Source organism: Typopeltis vanoorti, chromosome 18, assembly GCF_054136105.1.
Source record: "Typopeltis vanoorti isolate ZY-2024b chromosome 18, IOZ_Tvanoo_1.0, whole genome shotgun sequence".
Lineage (NCBI taxonomy): Eukaryota > Metazoa > Arthropoda > Arachnida > Uropygi > Thelyphonidae > Typopeltis > Typopeltis vanoorti.
Window position 1 is genome coordinate 19,672,546 of NC_143566.1, and position 20,522 is coordinate 19,693,067.

The following is a 20,522-nucleotide window of genomic DNA, read 5'->3' on the forward strand; positions in this document are numbered from 1 at the left end:
GTGAAGAGAATACGACAGGCACTGGAAAGTTAAGCTTCATCTGCAGGTAATTATTTCTCTTGCTTGTGTTTTGAAATAGAGCTGAAATTAGAGAATATGGTATTGAATACTTTACATTGTTACCTCTAGATTTATACAAAAACCAATGAATTTGTTAATGAGCTCACCTGGTTGGAAGAACTACAAACTGAATCATCTGGAATATAGGTCACCACCATCTTGCTGATGTTCTCAAAATACAGAGTCAAAAAAATGTATACACACTTCAGCAAAAGAAAAACCTGTATAAAAATTGTAATACTAAATTTATACAGACATCAAGTTATCTTTGACTTACAATTACACGAGGTGCTCAAAGTGGTTACCATTAGCGTCCAGACATTATTACGCTGAACTACTGCTTGGACAAAGTGTCCAGTGGGGGTTGCTATGCCTGCTGTTTCAATTTCTTTCCAAAGGACCACCAGTGTAGCTGTTTTTCTATGATACACTACATCCTTTAAAGTCCCCCACAGGTAGAAGTCCACGGGTGTTAAATCAGGAGAACGTAGGGGGGAACTCAACTGTACCTCTTCGCCCTATCCATTGTTCCTGCAAACTCTCATCGAGGTAAGCTCTCATGTCTGTGGTAGTGTACCATCTTGTTGGAAGAGAAATTGATCATTCCCATAAGGTGCATGAATAACAGGTAAAATGGATGTGTGTAGCATGTCTAGGTACACTTGAACAGTAACAGTACCTTCAAAGAATGGTCCTATTAAAACCCTAGATGACATTGAGCCTTGGTAAATTGACTTTGTCCACACAAATGCCTGGATTTTCTTGAGCCCAATAAACATAATTATGCTGATTCACTGTTCCATTAAGCTTAAATTGTGCTTTATCAGACCAAACCATCTTCCACACAAACTTCTCATCTACCATGTGTCGAAACCACTCGCAATACTGCATTCCTTGATCAGTATTGTCTTTTCATTGCATGCAATAATCTTGGGATGTAAACTTTCCATTTAGCTGCTTTAAGAATGTGCCATATGCTTGCACTGCTAACTACTGTCTCAACACCATAGCCGAGGAAGCAGGATGTTGCTGTGTGAGGCCTCTCAGATCATCCCTTGTGCACGTCACAGATGGTACCATGGGTCTCAAACTTATCACGAATACGCGCAATTGTCAGGTGTGTTGGAAGTTTTGTTATGAACTCACATCTCCATTGTTGAACTTCAGCAACATTCTCAAATTTGAAATACCACTTTAAAATGGTCTTGCGTTCCTCGAACGACAATCATGCCTCCGCCATTTTGTTTGACTGTCCTGCTGGTCACGTTGATGCTAGTATTCATGCAAGTAACGACATACTACACGTTGCTGCTGTAATTCGATCCAACTTCGAAAAAATCCATAGATGGCATCTGTTAAAGTGTGTATACATTTTTTGATGGACTCTGTATAACAGGAAAAGACACTCTTATATATATGTGTGTGTGTATATATATGAAATTAGAAAATTACAAGGAATATGCCATCTTAATCAGCAAGATGATTAAGATGGCATAATGTCATGAGATAATGTCAACTCTCACTATAGCAAACTACCAAAAAGTCCAGAAGAAATTTACTACAACAATCATTTGGCTTCTACATGAAGATTCAACTGCAATAGAAAAGTAGTTATATGTTACATGTCAATACATCAACATTATCAGAGCTTATATTTCTATTTTCTAAGGCACTTTTTATGATATCAATCCACCTATATCTACCTCCTGCCAACCAACACTTGTTTTGCTAATCTTTCCTCTCCCATTCTGTTTAGGTGACACCTGAGATTAGCTCTGTTAACACATTCCTGGATGCTGACAATGTTAAGGTCTTTCCTATTATCCTCGATTTTAATATGATATTGCCATTGATGCCATCTGTTCATGACCCTAATCTTTCTCATGTCTCTGTCTCTCAGATCCATAAGTTAAAATTGGTTTGAACACTGTCTTGTATGTATATAGCTAATTTCTCTTATTCCATATAAATTTATTCAGTTGACTTCCTACCATACCAGCTTTGCTGATTCTGTTGTCTATTTCCATATTTAATTTACCATCTTCACTAAAAATCATGCCTAAGTAGCTCAAATGTTTTACTTGTTCTATAGGTTCTCCATTCACAATGTGGTTGATATTTTCATACCATATCTATTACAACAGTTATTCAATTTAGTCAGGGAATCTTGCACACTTGTGGCAGATTTATTTAGAAGTATAACATCATCTGCATAAAGCAAAGAGCTGAGATTAACATATCCAATTTTGATAGGTTTAATACCACTTTCCTTCATAATGTGATCCATATAGATAATGAATAACAGAAGGGATAATGTACATCCTTGTCTGACACCATTTAACACTAAACCATCTTCCTGTACTTCCTTCAATTCTAACTACTGACTTACAACTCAAATAAAGACTAAGTATTGCTTGATATAATGCATTACTGATGCCATACAACTGTAGCACTTTGAACGGCTTCTTTCTTGGCATCCCTGTCATATGCCTTTTCCAGATCTACAAAACTTAAATACAGATCTTTGTTATATTATTCCCACAATTTTTCAACTGTTTGTCGTAATGTGAAAATTTGATCCTGACATATTCTATTTGGCCTGAATCCAGCTTGTTCTTCACCAAGCTTCCCTTCCATAATCCTTCTCAACCATTTCTCAAGTATACTTGAGTAAATCTTATGAGGATCACTCAGTAGGAAATTACTTCTGTAATTCTCACATTGTTTTATTTTCCTTTTTTTATATATGAGTACTATGAGAGCTCTACTCCAATCATCCGGAATTCATCCCTCTGTCCAGGCCTAATGAACTATGCAGTGTAAGACTTTTATACCTCCATACTTGAACAGTTCTGGTCGAAGATCATCTACTTCTGCTGCCTTTCTGCTTCAAGTATGGATATGTATTCCTGACTGCATGCTTTTATCACTGCTTGTTTCATTTAGCAATTTTTCTAAGTAATTACTCCATCCTTCAAGGATATCTTTTTCTCTATTTTCTTCATTTCTGAGCTTCTTCAACAATCTTCAGAATATCTTGCCACCTTCTTGATATTTATTTTCTATGTTGTTACTAAAGTCTTCCCATCACTTTTGTTTAGCTTTCTTACATTTGTCTCTGTATTCTCTAAGAGTACAAGCTGACTTATTTTCCAGGAACTTTTGATATGCTTTCTTCTTTTTCTTCACTGCCTCTAACATGGAGTTCTGATTTTTCTATCCTTGCAGACAACCTCACCACATTCCTCTCTGGCTGAATCAATCTATGTATTCTTCATTGCTTGCCACTGACTCTCCAAGGCTTTGGTTCCTGTTTTCAAACTCTCTCATTTTTTCTTGAATAATGTTTGTGTATTTTAGCCTATAGTTCACATCTGAGAGCTGCTAAACTTTTATTTGCTTTAAAACTTTCTTACATGTTCTTCAATTTTATCCTGCTCACTTCCAATTTCAAATCCTCTGTGCACTCTGGTGTCCCACACCAGGGAGAAAACATCACTATCAACAATAACACAGTCAATAACACTTTTCTTATTCCTTGCCTCTTCTCTCCCTGTGAATTTGTGCACATTTTTATGTTGGAACATTGTGTTAATAATAACCAATCCATGTCCTGAGCAGAAATCCAACAGGCATTTGCCATTATTATTAGCTTTGCACTTTTCTCCAAATTTTCTTTGTATGTCTGACAATTATTTCCAACTCTGCTATTCAGATCCCCAACAAGGACCAACTTTTCCTTTTTCATTGTGTCAGTTGCTTATTCTAAAGTCTCAAAAATTTCCTCCACTTTTCCTTATTTGTGCCTATGGTCCCATAGAAGGTTCTACTAAGTCTTGGTCCACATCACTCTACTTGAGATTGCCTGCCATTCATTCAAGAAGATAAAGCCTCATATTTAGTGTTGAATACTATGGCTACCCCTTCTTTTCGTCGACTGTCATTGCCTAAATATAACATTTTGATATTATTGCTCAGAAAAATTTCACGAGTTTTTTGTTTGTTTCAGTCATCCCCATTATGTCGATCTGGTACTTATCTAATTCCTCAGTTAGCTCCATTTCTTTGCCATTCAGGCTTCTTATGTTGAGTTGGGATGTGTTTTAGGATTTGTTCCAGTAGCTGACTTTTAGTTTTTTTGCCCTTGTTCCCTGGCAAAAACAACGGGACCTTGTTTAACTGGGCAACGCCTTAGCCGGCATGAAATTCTGTCATGTTGTACCATCATTTTATATTTTTTTGGTTAGGGGTGCTTAAGGGTCAAAGGCTGTATAACTGGAGGAGATCTCCACATAGCCTTTAAAGTAATGCGTAGAACCAACCAGGGCTTCTGACCTAATGTCCAATCTGTTAAGTATCTATCTGGATACTGAACGAATGAGGATGGGCTGGCAATTTGGAATTTAGCCAACCAAATTGTACTCCTATTGGCTTAAACCAAAATATTTTTAAAAAAAATTAAAGTCTGATGTGTTTAAAGATCTAATAAGTGACATTCCAAATGTCGCACAAAATCATCCCTTGGTTTCTGCTGAGAGCCTTGTCAGTGGATTACCATTGTAGCCTATTTCATGTTGTGGATGCTGAAGTTGTCTTTTATGTATGGCATAATTCTTGGTGTGTATACTGTAAGCCAACTCATACAGGTCGTTATCTACATTTCTCGTCATTGTGCCATATTTCACAAAAATTAGGTATTGTACAATTGCTGAAAAAGAGGGTGACCTCTATTATAAGAGATGAAAGAACACTAACAGAAGAATTACATTGTATTCTGCAAGTATTGATCAGCAACGGCACAAAGAATACTATCCTCTAATCCCTCTCCACAACAGAACCTCAGTTTCCATCCCTTTTACTGATGAACTTTCACTAAAAAAATCACCTGAAATCTCATGTCATTATCACCACAAGTCACCTTATCATGTCATTAGAGCGGTCTTCAAACGAACGCATTATGATGGTATGAAATCTGTTATGCTCGCCCAAGGACCACAATCCTTTCAACAAACATCCTGAAGTTTATTTCTAAGTCAAAAGGAGCATATTGGAGACATCAATAACAACGGAGAAGAAAGCTGAGTCTGACATTCCATTTCTCCCACACTCATCACAACATTGAGTGGGACAAGAACTCCATACCATACATTGAAGACAACTTCAGCACGCAACATCAAAGAGGCTACAATGGTAATCCATTCACAAGCCACTCTTAAGAAAAACCAAGGGATGATTTTGTGTGACATTTAGTCACTTATTAGATCTTTGCAGAAAAATTAAACTATCAGGCACATCTGCTGAACAGTGACTGACCATGTGCCAGTTCCTACACATTCAATGTTTTTAGTTATGTAATGATTCTATATTTATTTGTGTGTTTATCCTAACCCAGACGAAGCCACTAGCTTAAGTGGAAAACTGGTAGGTTTACTAAATAATTATTATGACCTCTAAACCCTGTGTTAGTTATTTTTTATTTTAAAAAACATACTCATCATGAAGAATCTCACTATCCCAATATGAAATCCTTGATATCAAGACACTAGAGCAGTTACACAGATAAAGTGTCTTCATAGATTACTAATCATTTAGAAATAGTTACCTTTAAACCCCTCATACTGGAAGTTCTTTTAAAATCAATATCAAGCAAAGATAAAAGTCCAGATTTGATACTAACAATAGTATACAGGATTTCATGAATGTAAATTTTCTTGCAGACTAAAGTGATAAATTTCCATTAATATCTTCAACATGCTCTATAAAATTAGAGAGTTATTGTAGGCCTCTAAATGATACAAGTATTAAATCTTTTGTGTAATCAGCCACAGTAACATTCCATTTGCAATAAAATTTCTAATCTTTCTGTAATAATCAATGTGGGACTATCAAACATCAAGCTTTTAAGTTCTGTGATAGTCATTCAGCAGGAGTGACAAAACCATTTGTTCACCTTTCTGATTATCATCAGTTACAGTGGTGTTGCACTATTTCACACATATTACAACAGTTTTAGATTTCATTCTAAAGCCTTAAAAAAAAAAAAAAAAAACATTAGGAGATGGATGAAACAATTGTTAGGATGTGATTATTCAATGAATAATCATAATTATATCCCAACACCTAGAAAGATGTATATCTTTCTAGGTGTTGAAATGAACCAGAATGGATAATGACATCACCATGTATTTTAAAAGAATGTACAAGAGGCTACATCCTTCATTTGGTTGTTCAATCACTTGCACAAGCAATGATTCTAGATGAAATTTCCAATTATAGACCACTATATTTATGCATGCATGAAGTTCAAAATTCACACTGAAAGACTAAATTACAACTATAGATATACAGTCAAAATGAAGATACTTGCAAAAAAATACAGGACTGGGTGATGGACAGCATGGGTTTACGAAGCAATTATCACCTTATCATAAAATGCAAGTAAACAGGTTGGATGAAGGAGACTCAGAGACAGTGATATACTTGAACTTTGTAAAAGCATTTGGTAGGTTGCAACATAAAAAGATGGGGATGAATAATAGACTGGCTCACTGAATGATGTCAGCAAATTGTCTATGGTGAGGTATATATATATCTAGCATCTAACAAAGAAAGATAATCAGTGATGTGACACAGGTTCTATGTTTGGGTCCCCTACAGCTTTTATTTGTTAATCTTATTTTCATCTGGAATGATGCAAATTTAGGGAAAATTGAGGAGCGATGATGGGTTTATAAAGTCTATTAAAATCTTCATGAAGGGAAGATTTTAATAGACAACTTGGACGGAGTGGAGTGGCAGTTTGAAGTGCAGAGATATAACTTTGGGGGGATAGTGCATGAAGTTCAAATGACACGCTGCATAAAATATTAATAAAACCATACTGAAATTTGGTTGCCTAGTTTCCACTGTGCTGTGGAAAGTCTGAAGATAAGTAAATAAGATAGAGAGGCCAATTAGAAGCAAAATTTGCATCAACAATGATATTATGAAACAAGTTAATACATTTAAATATCTAGGCTACCACTTATCTTATAAAAGAGAGAAAGACATGCAACATAAAATAACCAACCATTAATCAGATATTCAATCCAAATTTACTGAGCAAGAATAAGAATCCAAAACTCATAGCAAGACCTATCCTAACATATAGTTTAGAAGCCTGGACCATAACTCAAGCAGATAAGCTCCGAAATGAGATTCCCGTGCAAAACAGCTGGATATCTGAGGTGATAGAGACAACAGACAGAGATATTGACCTCAATGCAGAAGGAATAGAGGACAGCCTGTGAAAAGATGGGAAGAGACTGTAATAGGCCATTAGGCCTATTGTCTATGTCTAGTGCCAGTAGACGTAGCGACGTAGACTCCTAGACGCAGCATTCAACATTGAATGCAGTATCTGCAACTTAGCTCATAACAGAAACCTATCTCCCCGTCCTCAATAAACTATTAAGATAACAGTACATACTAGACCGAATAAGAAATCAAACCATAAGAGACAGCCTTCAAGTTGCACCTCTGAATCAATTCATAACACAAGCCCAAATGAGATGGTTTGGACATCTTAATCAAATGGAAGAAGGAAGAATAGCAAAAACTGTATACGAAAGCCAGAAAATAGGAAAAAGAAACATAGGCAGACCCAGGAAAGGTTGGCAAAAGGAAATTAAAGAAAAATTGGAAAAGGGAATTAACTGGAAAGAAGCAAAACAACATACCTTGGACAGGACGGCATGGAAATCTCTTTGGCAAAATCTCGACGCTTAAAAGCATAAGAGATCATAGACGAAGAAGAAGATAACAGTATATTCATTACTAAGTCTGTCAAGGGAGGTGCTACTGTTATCTTTAATACCAGTGAATTTAATACAATAGACATCATTCTTAGAAACTGCTCCACCTTTAGATCGTGATCTCAAAAAAGTTTCTTCCTGGCCTCCTGCCATCAAAAAAAAAAAAAAAAAAAAAAAATCTTTAGTTGTCCCCCTCTCCACACTATAAATTATCCAAACAGTTAGCACAATCTCTTGCTCTTCTTCTTACTGGTCATATCACATCATACATAAAAAATTCTTCCCATTTTAAAAGCTTCACTGAAAATATATAATTGTTAATGATACTGATATCACCCCATTGTTCACTAACATTCCCTTAAATGACACCTTATTGCTTTCAAAAAAAAAAAAAAAAAGTTTTTCCCCTTGATATTATTGGCCTTTTTTCCTTTGCTATCCCATTCCAGTTATTTCTCTTAGAAGAACAAAATTTATAAACAGATAGAGGGCACCTCTATCGAATCTATGTCACCTCAATAGTCTGCACCCTAGAATCCAATTTACAATGGAAAAGGAAACTAATAATAGTCTGGCCTACCTAATGGAAATCTGTCCTTTTCAGTATATAAGAAACCCACTCACATATGCAGATACAAACTTTCACCCCTCTCAACAATATGGTGTCATAAAAACACTAACCCATAGACTTATAACCTTTGTTCCAATGAGACCTCTCTTGCAACAGAACTCAATCATATACATTACAATTTTCTATCTAATGGTTATGCAATATCAAAAAAATAAATAATCCTTTCCCAAATCCATGACACATCAGAAAAAATATCCAGAATATTAAATAAATACAATCTTTGCACCACTTACAACTAGCTATCCTTATCTGCTCCACTAAAGACAAACAACCTTCCCTCTCAGTTCCAGTAAATTGGTCTACTATGGATAGACAGGAAGATCAGCTACCATCTGAATGGAAGAACATAAAAAATACATCTGCACTCATAACTATGGTCAATCTGGTCTTGCAGACCATGCTTTGGATATAGCTCACAGTCAGAATCAACTGGAAAAAGACCATCATGTTCCATCATAGTAAATTTAGAAGAGAATGACTATTTTCAGAATCTGCAGCTGCTCTTAAAAATCAGCCTAATTGAAATACAACTTCCCAAAATATGGGAAATGCTAACACTTCGACATTCTAGGGCACCATCCCTCCTAATTAGGACTCTAGTCTTTCAAGTCTCATTTTGTACTCCCTGATGATGTCTGTAACTGATATGAAATATTAGAAGCATTAAATATTATTTTTAATCATTTCCTAGTGCTGTTTCACTCCATTAAACTTTTATCATGAGTCCCCCCCCCCCCCAGTACTTAATCCTTAAACACACGACTCCTGTTCCTTGTTCTTCACAACGAAACATTATGTTGAAAACATAATTGCAAGTTAGCAGTTAAAATGTTCCGTTCATTCTGAGATATCATATCTGATATGTTTTCCTTTCTTTAAAACCTTAGATCCTCTGTGGCTCAGATGTAACAGTGATGCCATTTGGTTAGTGAAAAGACCAAGATTTAAATCCTATCTAAGAAGTGAAGAATCTTTATAAGGACTTATCAACTGAAGGCAGGTTAGCAGGTCTCATAGTGGTGGGATTTTTCACCTCACAAGAGGAAAAAAAGCTAGCCAAAGAATACATGCAATTAACAGCACAGCATGTATTTTCTGGCTGGTTTTTCTCTGCTATGCAAATAGAAAGGATTAACTGCCTTATTATGCAATAATTGGGTTTCCAAGAAGTATATTTGCTTGGCTGTGACAGGCCAGTGAGCCTAAACATATAACGGAAAGGTGAGATTTCCACATCAAGGGAATCATTAGTTCAGCTGATGCCCTATGCAACAAACATTAGACATTAACAATGACTCACGAAGGTGGTGTATCATAATGAACAGCCAAGATTCCACCATGTCTTCTGCCCAATTCAAGCTCACTTCTTTTTTTAACTTTCCACATATAAACTGGATTATAAGCAAGCTCATATATATATATATATATATATATATATATATATATATATATATATAAAATCCTCTCATACAGATGAATCGATCTGTAGCAGGAAAAAAATGCAACCTATTTCCAAAAGAGTAAACACTAATCCCACTAAAATATTGCTGATCATGAAAACCAAAAGTCCACGCAATTATTTAAGTGACCCAAGAATCTGATAACTTGCTATATGGTAATATGATAACACTCAGGTTGAGATATCATTGAAACAGATAGTCACAAAATTCCCCTAAACAAAAAACATTAATTGCAACATGAATGTTAAAAACTCTGTCCCAAATATGTCTGGAAAGACACAGCTTATTAAAATTGTGTCTATCCAATGAGACAACCGGTAATTCCTTCTAGAATAGCTATTTTAACAAAAAGTGGAAACTGCAGATGGATATCAAATACTCTATTCAAGAAATAACAGCAATACATGAATCATCAGTGGCACTTATGCTGATTGAAGAGACAAGACAAAGCTTAATCAGTTGAAATTGATTGCATAACACTAGATGGTTAACTTACATTAAATGAAATAATTTCAATTAAATAACTGTTGCCTGTGTATCTAGGTACAACTACAGTACAACTTAAAAATGGAGCAATGTAATTTATCAATAGAAAGATTAAAAAAAAAAAAAAAAACTACAGTAAAGTAAAGAACAGTTAACGTATTCCTAATATATCACATATCACCATCTGAATCCATTAGATTTCAAATTGTGGTCAGAGCTTGAGAGAGAGAGTAGCCTACAAGAAATGGCACCCCAGCATCGCTAGTCTGAAAGTGGATTTGGAGCATTTCCATTGTGTTGTGCATGCTGCCATTGATGGCTAGTATCACAGATTTCGGGCATGCATGAAAGCAAAAGGAGACATTTCAAACATTGAATGCTGCTATATGCACGTTCTACAAGTTATAGTTTATTTGCTGATCAAGTTGTAACAGGTTTTATGACTAGACAATGCATATGTATTTTTTTAATTTTTATTGTTTGTGTCTTTCACCCACAAAAGGCTATAAACCATTAGTACCACAGATGGGCTAAGAATTTTTTGTTCCATATTATATTAATTTTTAACCTGATCCAGAAACCTTCCTCACAAGACCAAACATGGAATTTTTTCAACCCACTTGAGGCCTCCAATAAGTTGAGAAGTGGCTTCACACTGGCAACGAAATTCATCTACCACCTAAAGGCAATCACAAATATTCATGCCCATGGCAGGATCCAAACATGCAGCAGCTTGTTGGTTAATGAACAGTACATTAACACACAGCCAACCAGGCTGGCAATTTAATGTATGCTATGCATTTCTTTTATCTATATTATTATGCCTACTTATGTTCTTCCAATACTAAGACAGGTGACTCATAATAATGGTGGTATTCAAGATTTATAAAATTAATAATCTACAGGTGTATGCGCTAGCAAATATTATGCACCTTGTATGAAGAATTATAGAAATGTGACCTACACAAAGGTTGGTCGATTGGCCTCTGCTACTGATGGCTCACACACAAAAAGTTAAGCAAGTTTGAGCATCGTTAGTAGTTGGAAGGGGAACAATCGTCCGATGCTGTTGGCACACTCTCCCTCGACGAGTCTTTTGACTCCCTGGAGGTGTCACATAATAATTTATTAGTGATGTGATTGCCAAAGTAGTGAAAATGGAAGAGCAGTGAGAAATGATGCGTGTTTAAAGAAATAAGAATGGTGATTTATTAGTAGCTTTTTGAGAAATGTAAAATTTTGTGATAGAAAGGAGCATATTAAACATAGAGAAATACATAAAATGACCTGGATAACACTTGATGGTAAAAAGAAAAGTTGGGTCGACCACAGCATTATCCTTTGAAAGTGAACTTAAGTTGACTTTCAAACGACAATGCAAGAATATAATTGTTACTTAGGAATATTAAGTAAGACAGCTATTATTAAAAATATACAAAAATTAGAAGTCTAAAAAGGAAGAATGCGATACAATATTTTTTTTCCTTTATTTCATTCATTTTTAACTTAGCCATTTATAACAGCAAGTTGTTAAAAGTACAAAGCCTTCAGGTGCTCTAGCCACAGGTGGAAAAATGTAAGGAGAGGGTCTAACTACACAGAGTAGGAATTGCTCCATATGAATAAAGAGGAGGCTGGGCCACACACAGCAGCTAAGGGAGAAGTGGAATGTAAACCCATGTGCTCTCAAAGGAATACCAATTACAGAAGACAAGCATATTAACAATATAAATCATTATTCCATCATGTAGATCAAACAAGACATTATTCAGTATTCAAAAGTAGATTCTTAAAAATTATTCAATCCAAATTATGCAATTTGCTTACAAACGGAATTGCAATAGTCTTTATATATTGAATATCTTCTTGTTCTTTTTGTGGTGGTTCAGAGAAAAGGACTTTATTGACTAGTCTTCTTGGATAGCCGTTCAAGTACAGATTGTTGGAAATTAATGTTAACTCATCTTGAAGGGTCTGTTGTGATGCGAATCGCTCTCTTCTTAAACACGTGTACAATGCTGAGTTTATGTGAGATGTAGTGAGAGGAGCTGAAATGTAGGTAGCGACCTGTATTGGTCGGTTTTCTGTAAGTTGCATATCCTACAAGCTTGCCAACCTCCTCAAACAACACAAAATAAGAGTAACATTTAAACCAATAGAATCTATTCGTAAACTACTAAGATCTCCAAAAGACCACCCTTTCTATAAATATGCTGGAGTTTATAATATTCCATGCTCGTGTGGCTCTAGTTACATCGGACAGACTTTGAGAAACCTTGAAATCAGGCAAAAAAGAGCACATTGGCTATGTCAAAAACAACAGACAGGACATTTCTAGCTTATCATCTCATTTCTCTACAACTAACCATGTCATCGAGTGGGACAAAAGTTGTTCCCCTTACTTAGAAGAAGATTACCATTCAAGAATTTTCAAAGAAGCAGCCACAGTCGTCCGTTCTACTGTCAACCTTAACAGAAATCAAGGCCTAATACTCCCAGACATATGGAGAACCCTAATGAAATCTTTAAAAACAAAAGAAATGAACTTTAATACAAACTACAGGAAGTTCCTTAGCAACAGCTAGCTAATCTTGTACACGCGATACATGTTTCACACACGTTCGATACTATTTTATTTGTAATTATTCTAGTCAGTTTTATAGTTACACATAATTGTGAGATTGTTTCAGAATATATGTAAGTGCCCTGAAGACGCCAACAGTTAAAGTTTGGCAAAACTAGTTGGTTAAGTTAATAAAACTGATCAACACTTGATCTATAAACCAAAAATATTATTACTAATTCTCAGGATCAAGAAACTAAACCTCCATTATTTGCTTATACATTTGGGAAATCATACCTTAACATGTTACATCATTACTGAAACAGTTGGTTAAAGCATTAAACAAGAATATAATTTCTTAATAAGTTTAATTTAATTTTAATCAAGTGAAAAAACTTTCTACAAATCTCTATGATTCAGAATATTTTAATAACAAGGTGATATACATTTTCACTACTTGTATATGGGAAATATGATGCCTGCATTAGTTCAACCTAGGTATCTCTTCTGTGTCTGGCTTTCACTAATGTTTTTTTTTTGGGCTTGCTTCTTTCCTGGAGAGTAAAGCAGTTCTGCTCAGTGGCAGTTTTTTTGCCTCTCACAGAATGGAGCCATTGCTGAATTTCTTGTCCTGAAGTGATTCTGGTCAGGAGTGAATTTAATAGTGATCCTTTAGAGGCACTCAGTGAGATTCAGAATGATCTTATATCACTAAGGTTTTGGAGAGGTTATTCCCACCATGCACTTCAATAAAGGTCAAAATTGGTCTGGGTAGTGCCCCCTTCCCATAATTGACTACATTATACACATCCAAAAGAATGTGCACTGAGATACTAACATAATTGATGTGATGTCATTAGCCTGAATATACAAGTAGACCTGTTGTGAGGATACTCCATGCACAAACTTTGGTTGCTTAAATTAAACAAGAATATAATTTCTATCATTACTGAACATGTTTGTAAATAAACAATGAAGCCAAATGATATCCATGAGCCTGACACATATTTAATTTCCTAAATTTACTGTAAATATTCTTATTTCTATTGGCTGCAATTGTCTATCTTGGACTAGTTACTCTTCGTTATAGGTTCACCCTGAAAATGAACACTTCACATATTAGTATTTATTAAGAAATTAGCTGATTCAGTTATATTATAAAATACAACCTTGTTGTGGGTTAATCTCTTCACTGGTTATAAACATTAGTTGATGTGTGAATTATATATATTCCACCTTTACACTAATACAAAACTGCTTACATAAACTAAAGTTTACACATGACACACAAATTATTTCAGAAACCAAGAAAGGTCTTGGGGTTTCAAACATCGAGTTCACTCTGGCCATTCTTACTTGTTTCAAGAAGTAAGACAATATGGGTTTTTTGTGTGTGTGTTGTTGTTGTTGTTTTTTTTTTGCCATAAAAAAAAAAAAAACACTTGGACATATTATGCTATTTGAATTCACTTTCATTGATTAAACAATTTAAAACAAAAAAATTAAAGATATATTACCTGAAAATCAATATCAACTTCAAAAAAATATAGCAGCTCCCAGCTAGGTAAAATTCACAATAACTTTTACTTGCAGGAATTAGCAGAGATGTGCCAAAATTTATAAATCTGAACCAACTTTCAAAAAGTCCAAAGTATGTTACAGGAAAACGGGTGACAATTTCTGCCATATGTAGTCTAAGAAATGTTCAGACAAGCATTTTTTTTGCCTAGCTCTAAACTAAATTTCAAAATTAAATGGGGGTGGGACACAAAAGTGGCAAGCAAACAGAATATTTGGATTATATAGTATGATGAATTATCTAAGTTTATCTAAAAAACTGTATTCTCAACTTTAGTTAATCAGTAGCAGTTTTGTATTATGAGGATTCATGTTCAATTCCATTTCATTTTAATAAATATATAAATTAACAGTCATTACTTGAGATCCTTACAGCTTCATGAAAATTCATTCAGCCACAGTAGCTCTGTTATATACCTAGATATGTGCTAAAGAAAGTGACATTGTATGCAAAATGCTGCTTAATAATAATCTGATGGCGATAATCAACTACATATCAAAAATTCAAATATAATTATATTATTTCCTACTTTAAAAATTCAAATAAATACAACCAAAATTGCTTATTTACCTGGTGGGCTAGTTGTTCTTCATATGGTGGTCTTAATTGATGCATCAATTCAGAACGGGACATAAGAGTTGGGCGAGCAGAAGCAGGAAAACCAGATGGAGGCAGAAGTGGATGTGATGCCGAGGATGGATGAAGGCCTGGTTCTACATTAGGATGGGGCGGAACTCCCATTGCTGCTGCAGCTGCAGCAGCAGCTGAAACAGGATCATGAGGATGAAGGTGAAGATGTGTATGAGCATGAGCATGGGTATGAGCATGAGCATGAGTGTGCAGCTCTGGAGCAATTCCTGCCATCTGTAGTCTTAGAAGTGGATCTGTACCGAGAGCAAGTCTTTCATTATGCATTCTTTCTGCAGCAATTCGATCCATAGAAGCTACATCTGCACCAACTAATTGATTTACTATACCTAATCTCTCTAAGCGTTCTCGTTCTCCTGGAGGATATAAATGAAATGGTCCAATTCCCGATGCAGCAGAATGAGCAATGGCAGGCCCAGATCCTCCTCCTCCTTGCATGGCTCCATACCGACGCTGAAATTCCAACCAATGAGGATCAAATGCACCACCAGGTGGAGTTGCTCCTGGAGGAAGACGAGACTTAAGCTCCATTTCTGCCTTCAATTTATCATGCAAGTCTCGTTCTCTTTTTTCTCTTTCTAGTTCAAGTTCCAACCTGAAATATTTTAATATAATTTTCATATTTCTAGTTTATATCATTTAAAATCTATTTTTTTTCATTAATGTTATTATTATTATTATGGGCAACTCCAAGGAGTCCTTAGACTCATTGAGGGAGGCCCCAACATGTCAAGAACAACAATTCAACATTCGCACAGTATCTATCATACTTTGCCTTGAACTCATTCACAATCATGGCACCCAAAACAGACTCTGGCAGCTTATTCCACTCTCCAAGTAAAAAACCTAGCTCTAACACCCTTGCTAACCATACTCTTGCCCAATTTCCATGGATGGCCCCTAGTCCTCCCACCACCAGTCCTGTTTTCAAAATATCCTCTGAATTAATCTTATAGAAACCCTTCAGTAATTTGAATGTCTCAATCATATCACCCCTTTTCCGTCTATCAACCAATTTCTGCAACCCACAAATCTTCAACCTGTTCTCATAAGGTTCATTCCATAGACCTGCTATCATCTTGGTCACTCGGCTCTGGATCCTCTCCACCAAGAAGAAACCTTGGTGCCTAAATCTGGGCACAGTAGTCAAGATGGGGTCTTATCAAGGCTTGATACAGAGGAACAATAACTTGCTTATCTCTGCTCGTCAAAGTATTCTTCAGTAATCAAGTGATTTGATGAGCTGATTTAGCCACTTTTGCAATGTGCCCACCTAACCTTAAACTTCCTATCCACCAACACTCCCAAATCCTTGGCCTCATCAATCTCCTGGGGTACAGTTCCACCACTGTGGTATACTGCTGCTAATCTTTTCACCCCAAAATGCATAACCCTACAATTTGCCACGTTAAATTGGCATCCATTCTCCTTAGCCCAGTCCTCCAATCTATCCAAATCATTCTGTAAAATTTTGACATCATATGCATTCACTATTCCTCTACCTAACTTTGCAAACAAATCATCAGCAAGCAAATGAACAGATCCTTTCCTATATCGTTAATGAACAAATTAAATAGTAGTGGTCCAAGAACAGAATCCTGCAGCACACCACTAGTCACAGGCCATCTTTTGGACTCTACTCCTGAATAAACTACTCTCTGATATCTCTCCATCTCACCAACCCTACATCCATCCCCATATGTTGCAGTTTACTGATCAGAATTCCTGTCAAAGGCCTTAGCAAGGTTCAGCAGTATCACTGTAAACCCATTACTCTTATCCAGTTCAGCCGTTACTGAGGCATGATCTACCCTTCACAAAACCATGCTGTCCCTCATACAGTATCCCATTTTCATCTATCCAATCGTGTATTCTTTTCTTGACTAACTTCTCCAAGACCTTGACTATGATTCCTGATATGCTAATCGGTCGGTAATTTACAATAGCAGTCTTGGAACCTCCTTTATGCAGTGGAACTATTTTCCCCTCCTTCCACCCCCTCGGACTAACCCAGACTCGAGACTCAAATTAAACAAAATGGTCAAGGGTGCTGACAATTCTTTAGCCACTTCACGTATGACACGAGCTGGTATACCATCCAATCCCACAGATGTATTAACATTGAGGTTTTGCAATAGATTACTCACCTCCACTTCATTCACCACAATTCCCGTATAATCTATTGGTTCATTCATTTCTGCAGTGTCATCACGTAGATGATATATTCTTGCAAAGTGCTCGTTCAGTAACTCAACTATATCAACTGATTCTGTTACCTCCCTACCATTGGAATTCTTTAAAATCATTCTGCCATATACATTTTTTCTTTTACTTGCAACATATCGAAAAAACTGTTTAGGATTGTCTTTAGCTTGCATGGCCAATGTTCTTTCGTAATCCTTTTTTGCTTTTCTTACCACACTCGTTACCCTTCTGGCCTGCGCTTTATACCGTTCATGTGCCTGCCAGTCACCTTTCTCCTTAAATTCCCTCCATAGTTGTTTCTTTTTTTGCAGCTCAAGCTTAATGGTGTTATTCATCCATATAACCCCTACTTCATTTATTATTCGGACTCTAGGTATACAGTCAGCCATTGCTTCATGCAAACACTTCTTAACTGCCTCCCATGCACTACTAACTTCTAGCCCTTGCAGTTGTACATACCATGGCGCTGAACCAATCAAACTCCTAAGCATGTCATACTTACCAGCCCGATAATACCATATGTACCCTGTCTTAATTGTAAATTCCACACCTTTAGCCCCCTCCCAAGTCAAGACCCTGTGATCACTCTCACCAATTGGTGGCAACGTGGTCATATTCGTTACAGACAAATTCTCAGATGCAATTACCAGGTCAAGCACTCTCTGACCCCTAGTATTTTCCATTACATGCTGTCGCTTATCTCTTAATAACCGCATAAAATCCAATTCCTTTCTCCCGTGTGTCCTCTCCTTATTCCAATCAATGCTACCATAGTTGAAATCTCCCATAATAATTACCCTCCTTCCACTCATTTCTTCTATTTGCTTGTGCATACTATCTCCGCCATCTTTTCCATCACCTGGTCTAAAGCACCCAATTGTATATTTTGTTCTGTTAGCCACAATCTCACACCAAATGGCCTCAAATGTGCTCTTTTCTCTATCCTGCAGTTCAACTTCTATTCTCCTTGGCTGCAGTTCATCAGCTATCATCAATAACACTCCTCCCCCATTTTATTCTCTCTGTCTCTCCTGAACACACTATATCCTTCACTATCCCACTAGCTATATCATCTTCTGTCAGCCATGTTTCACTAATGCCAATAACCTGTGGCCAAGAAGAGCCAGCCAGGACCAAAAATTCTTCTTTCTTGTTCCTAATAATTCTGGCATTAGTATACATGAAATGCAGAAGCCTGTTAGTCCCACCCCTATCTTGATGCCTTATACCAACTATCCTATTCTGATTTATTGTCTTTCGTACTAGCTTGGGCATATTATACACATTCTTATACTCAACTGTCTCCTGATGTCCGCATATCCACGCCCCCCCCTTAATAACTCTAGTTTCCCTGATTCTGCACATCCACTTCATTCAACAACACTTTTTCCAGTGTCTGCACACCAAATCCATTCAGATGCAAACCATTCATCTTGTATAAATCCTTTCACCCATCAAACTCCACACACCACTGCTCCTACATAACCCGAGCATAGAATCAATTGCAATTATGGTCCTCTTTCTCAACTCTTGTCTGTCATACTGCGGCAACAGACTCACTATCTTAACACTCTCATTCCTTTCTTTTGCTACCTCTAGTAATTCCTTCAAGTCCTCTCTCAGCAATTTTTTCTCCTTTTAAATCATCCGTTCCTGCCACTACTATTAATTCTTTCACCCTCTGCTTTTGCGCTCTAATTTTAAATTGGCTTTAAAATTTAAGATCTGAATATTCGTGATCTGACCTCTTATAAACCAATACTGAAATGGTTCCATCAGAGATATAATTTTGATACAGATACAATTCAGTGAAAACAAAATGTCACTTGATGTGTCAATATGCAATACCATTCTTCTGCAAAATTCATTTTTGCAGTACAGAATGATGTGTTCAACTCTAGCAGAATAATCTATCAATCATCTCCATTGAAAAAATTGCACATTCCAAAAAGTATGTCTGCAAGGGAGTCAAGATTAATTTTAGCCATGGAAAAAAACATCAAGTTGATCTTTGTACTTAATAAATCAACCACTGATTACCAGTACCCTGTGGTTATGGAATTTTCAGTCAACTGTATCGTTACTATCTTCTAAGAAATAACATCTTGAAGGAGAACTTCCTTGCTCCTACGAAGACTGTCAGCATACAGAGATGATCATTTAAGATGTAATGACAGGCTTAGGTGATATGGTTATTATTGCTGTTATATATCAGATATTCCTCTTACTGGATAGCATCAAAAAAATTTAAAAGATTGTGTGTGCACCATATCAAATGTGAGAACAATATTCTAATGCAGAACCGATTTGGGATATTTTCTGAAGTAATATCTTGAGCAGAAAAGGCTGGTGGCATAAGTTAACTCAAGAGAAGAAATTTTATCTTGATGAATATCTTAGTATTATCAAAGGTGAGAGGAAGTGAGCTGTAATCCTTCTTGTAGGAAATAAAGCAAGATTGCATTTTAGTAGAACTAAAGTTGACAAAGTTGTCCCATAAAGTATGGCAAAGAGAATATGTGGTGATATTTAAGGCACTGCTTATGGAAGATCTTGTAGCTTGGGATATTTGAGCAGTGTGTTACGTCGTTGTTTTCTTAAATATTCTACTTCTACTTTTCTCCTTGTGCCTACTGAGATCTGGCTTCCAAACTGACTTTCTGGGGCCGTTTCTCTCTTCGAGCTCTGGCAAAATTTATTTGTTTATGCTGCGCCAGTCAGAAGTCTAGGATAGAAATTCTTATCCGAAGAAACTTTTCCCCGAATTCAAGTAATACTTTATATAGATTAAGTTCTCAATATACAGTCATGGCCTTGACAATCTTAAATTCCCCATTTTTCCTCTAAACATAGGTTCGATATTTTCGTGAGTGATAAAATTCAATCTCTTACTCAGACAAACTCAGGTATACATGGGAAAACATTTATTATTTATCTAAGAACATTACAATTTAAACAACACATATAATCAAGCAAATCAAAGTTAATAATAAAATACAAGTAAAGCAGGGTAATAATAAACAAACAAACATGATGTCGGTAATAAACTAGATTACTGCTACTAATGACCCATACACATTAAACTTGGTCTAGACAA

The 20,522-nt window shown here is 36.1% G+C and overlaps 1 protein-coding gene across 5 annotated transcripts in view; it reads right to left on the bottom strand.

Moving 5' to 3' along the window:
- The window catches only part of Gug (arginine-glutamic acid dipeptide repeats grunge), a 565,908-nt gene that overhangs the window by 14,430 nt on the left and 530,956 nt on the right, over positions 1 to 20,522 (bottom strand). For all 5 annotated transcript variants that reach the window (XM_090408198.1, XM_090408202.1, XM_090408199.1 and 2 more), the window contains one exon: positions 15,143 to 15,815. In XM_090408198.1, coding sequence (XP_090264324.1) covers positions 15,143 to 15,815 — 673 coding nt within the window. The remainder of the gene's footprint in view (positions 1 to 15,142; positions 15,816 to 20,522) is intronic.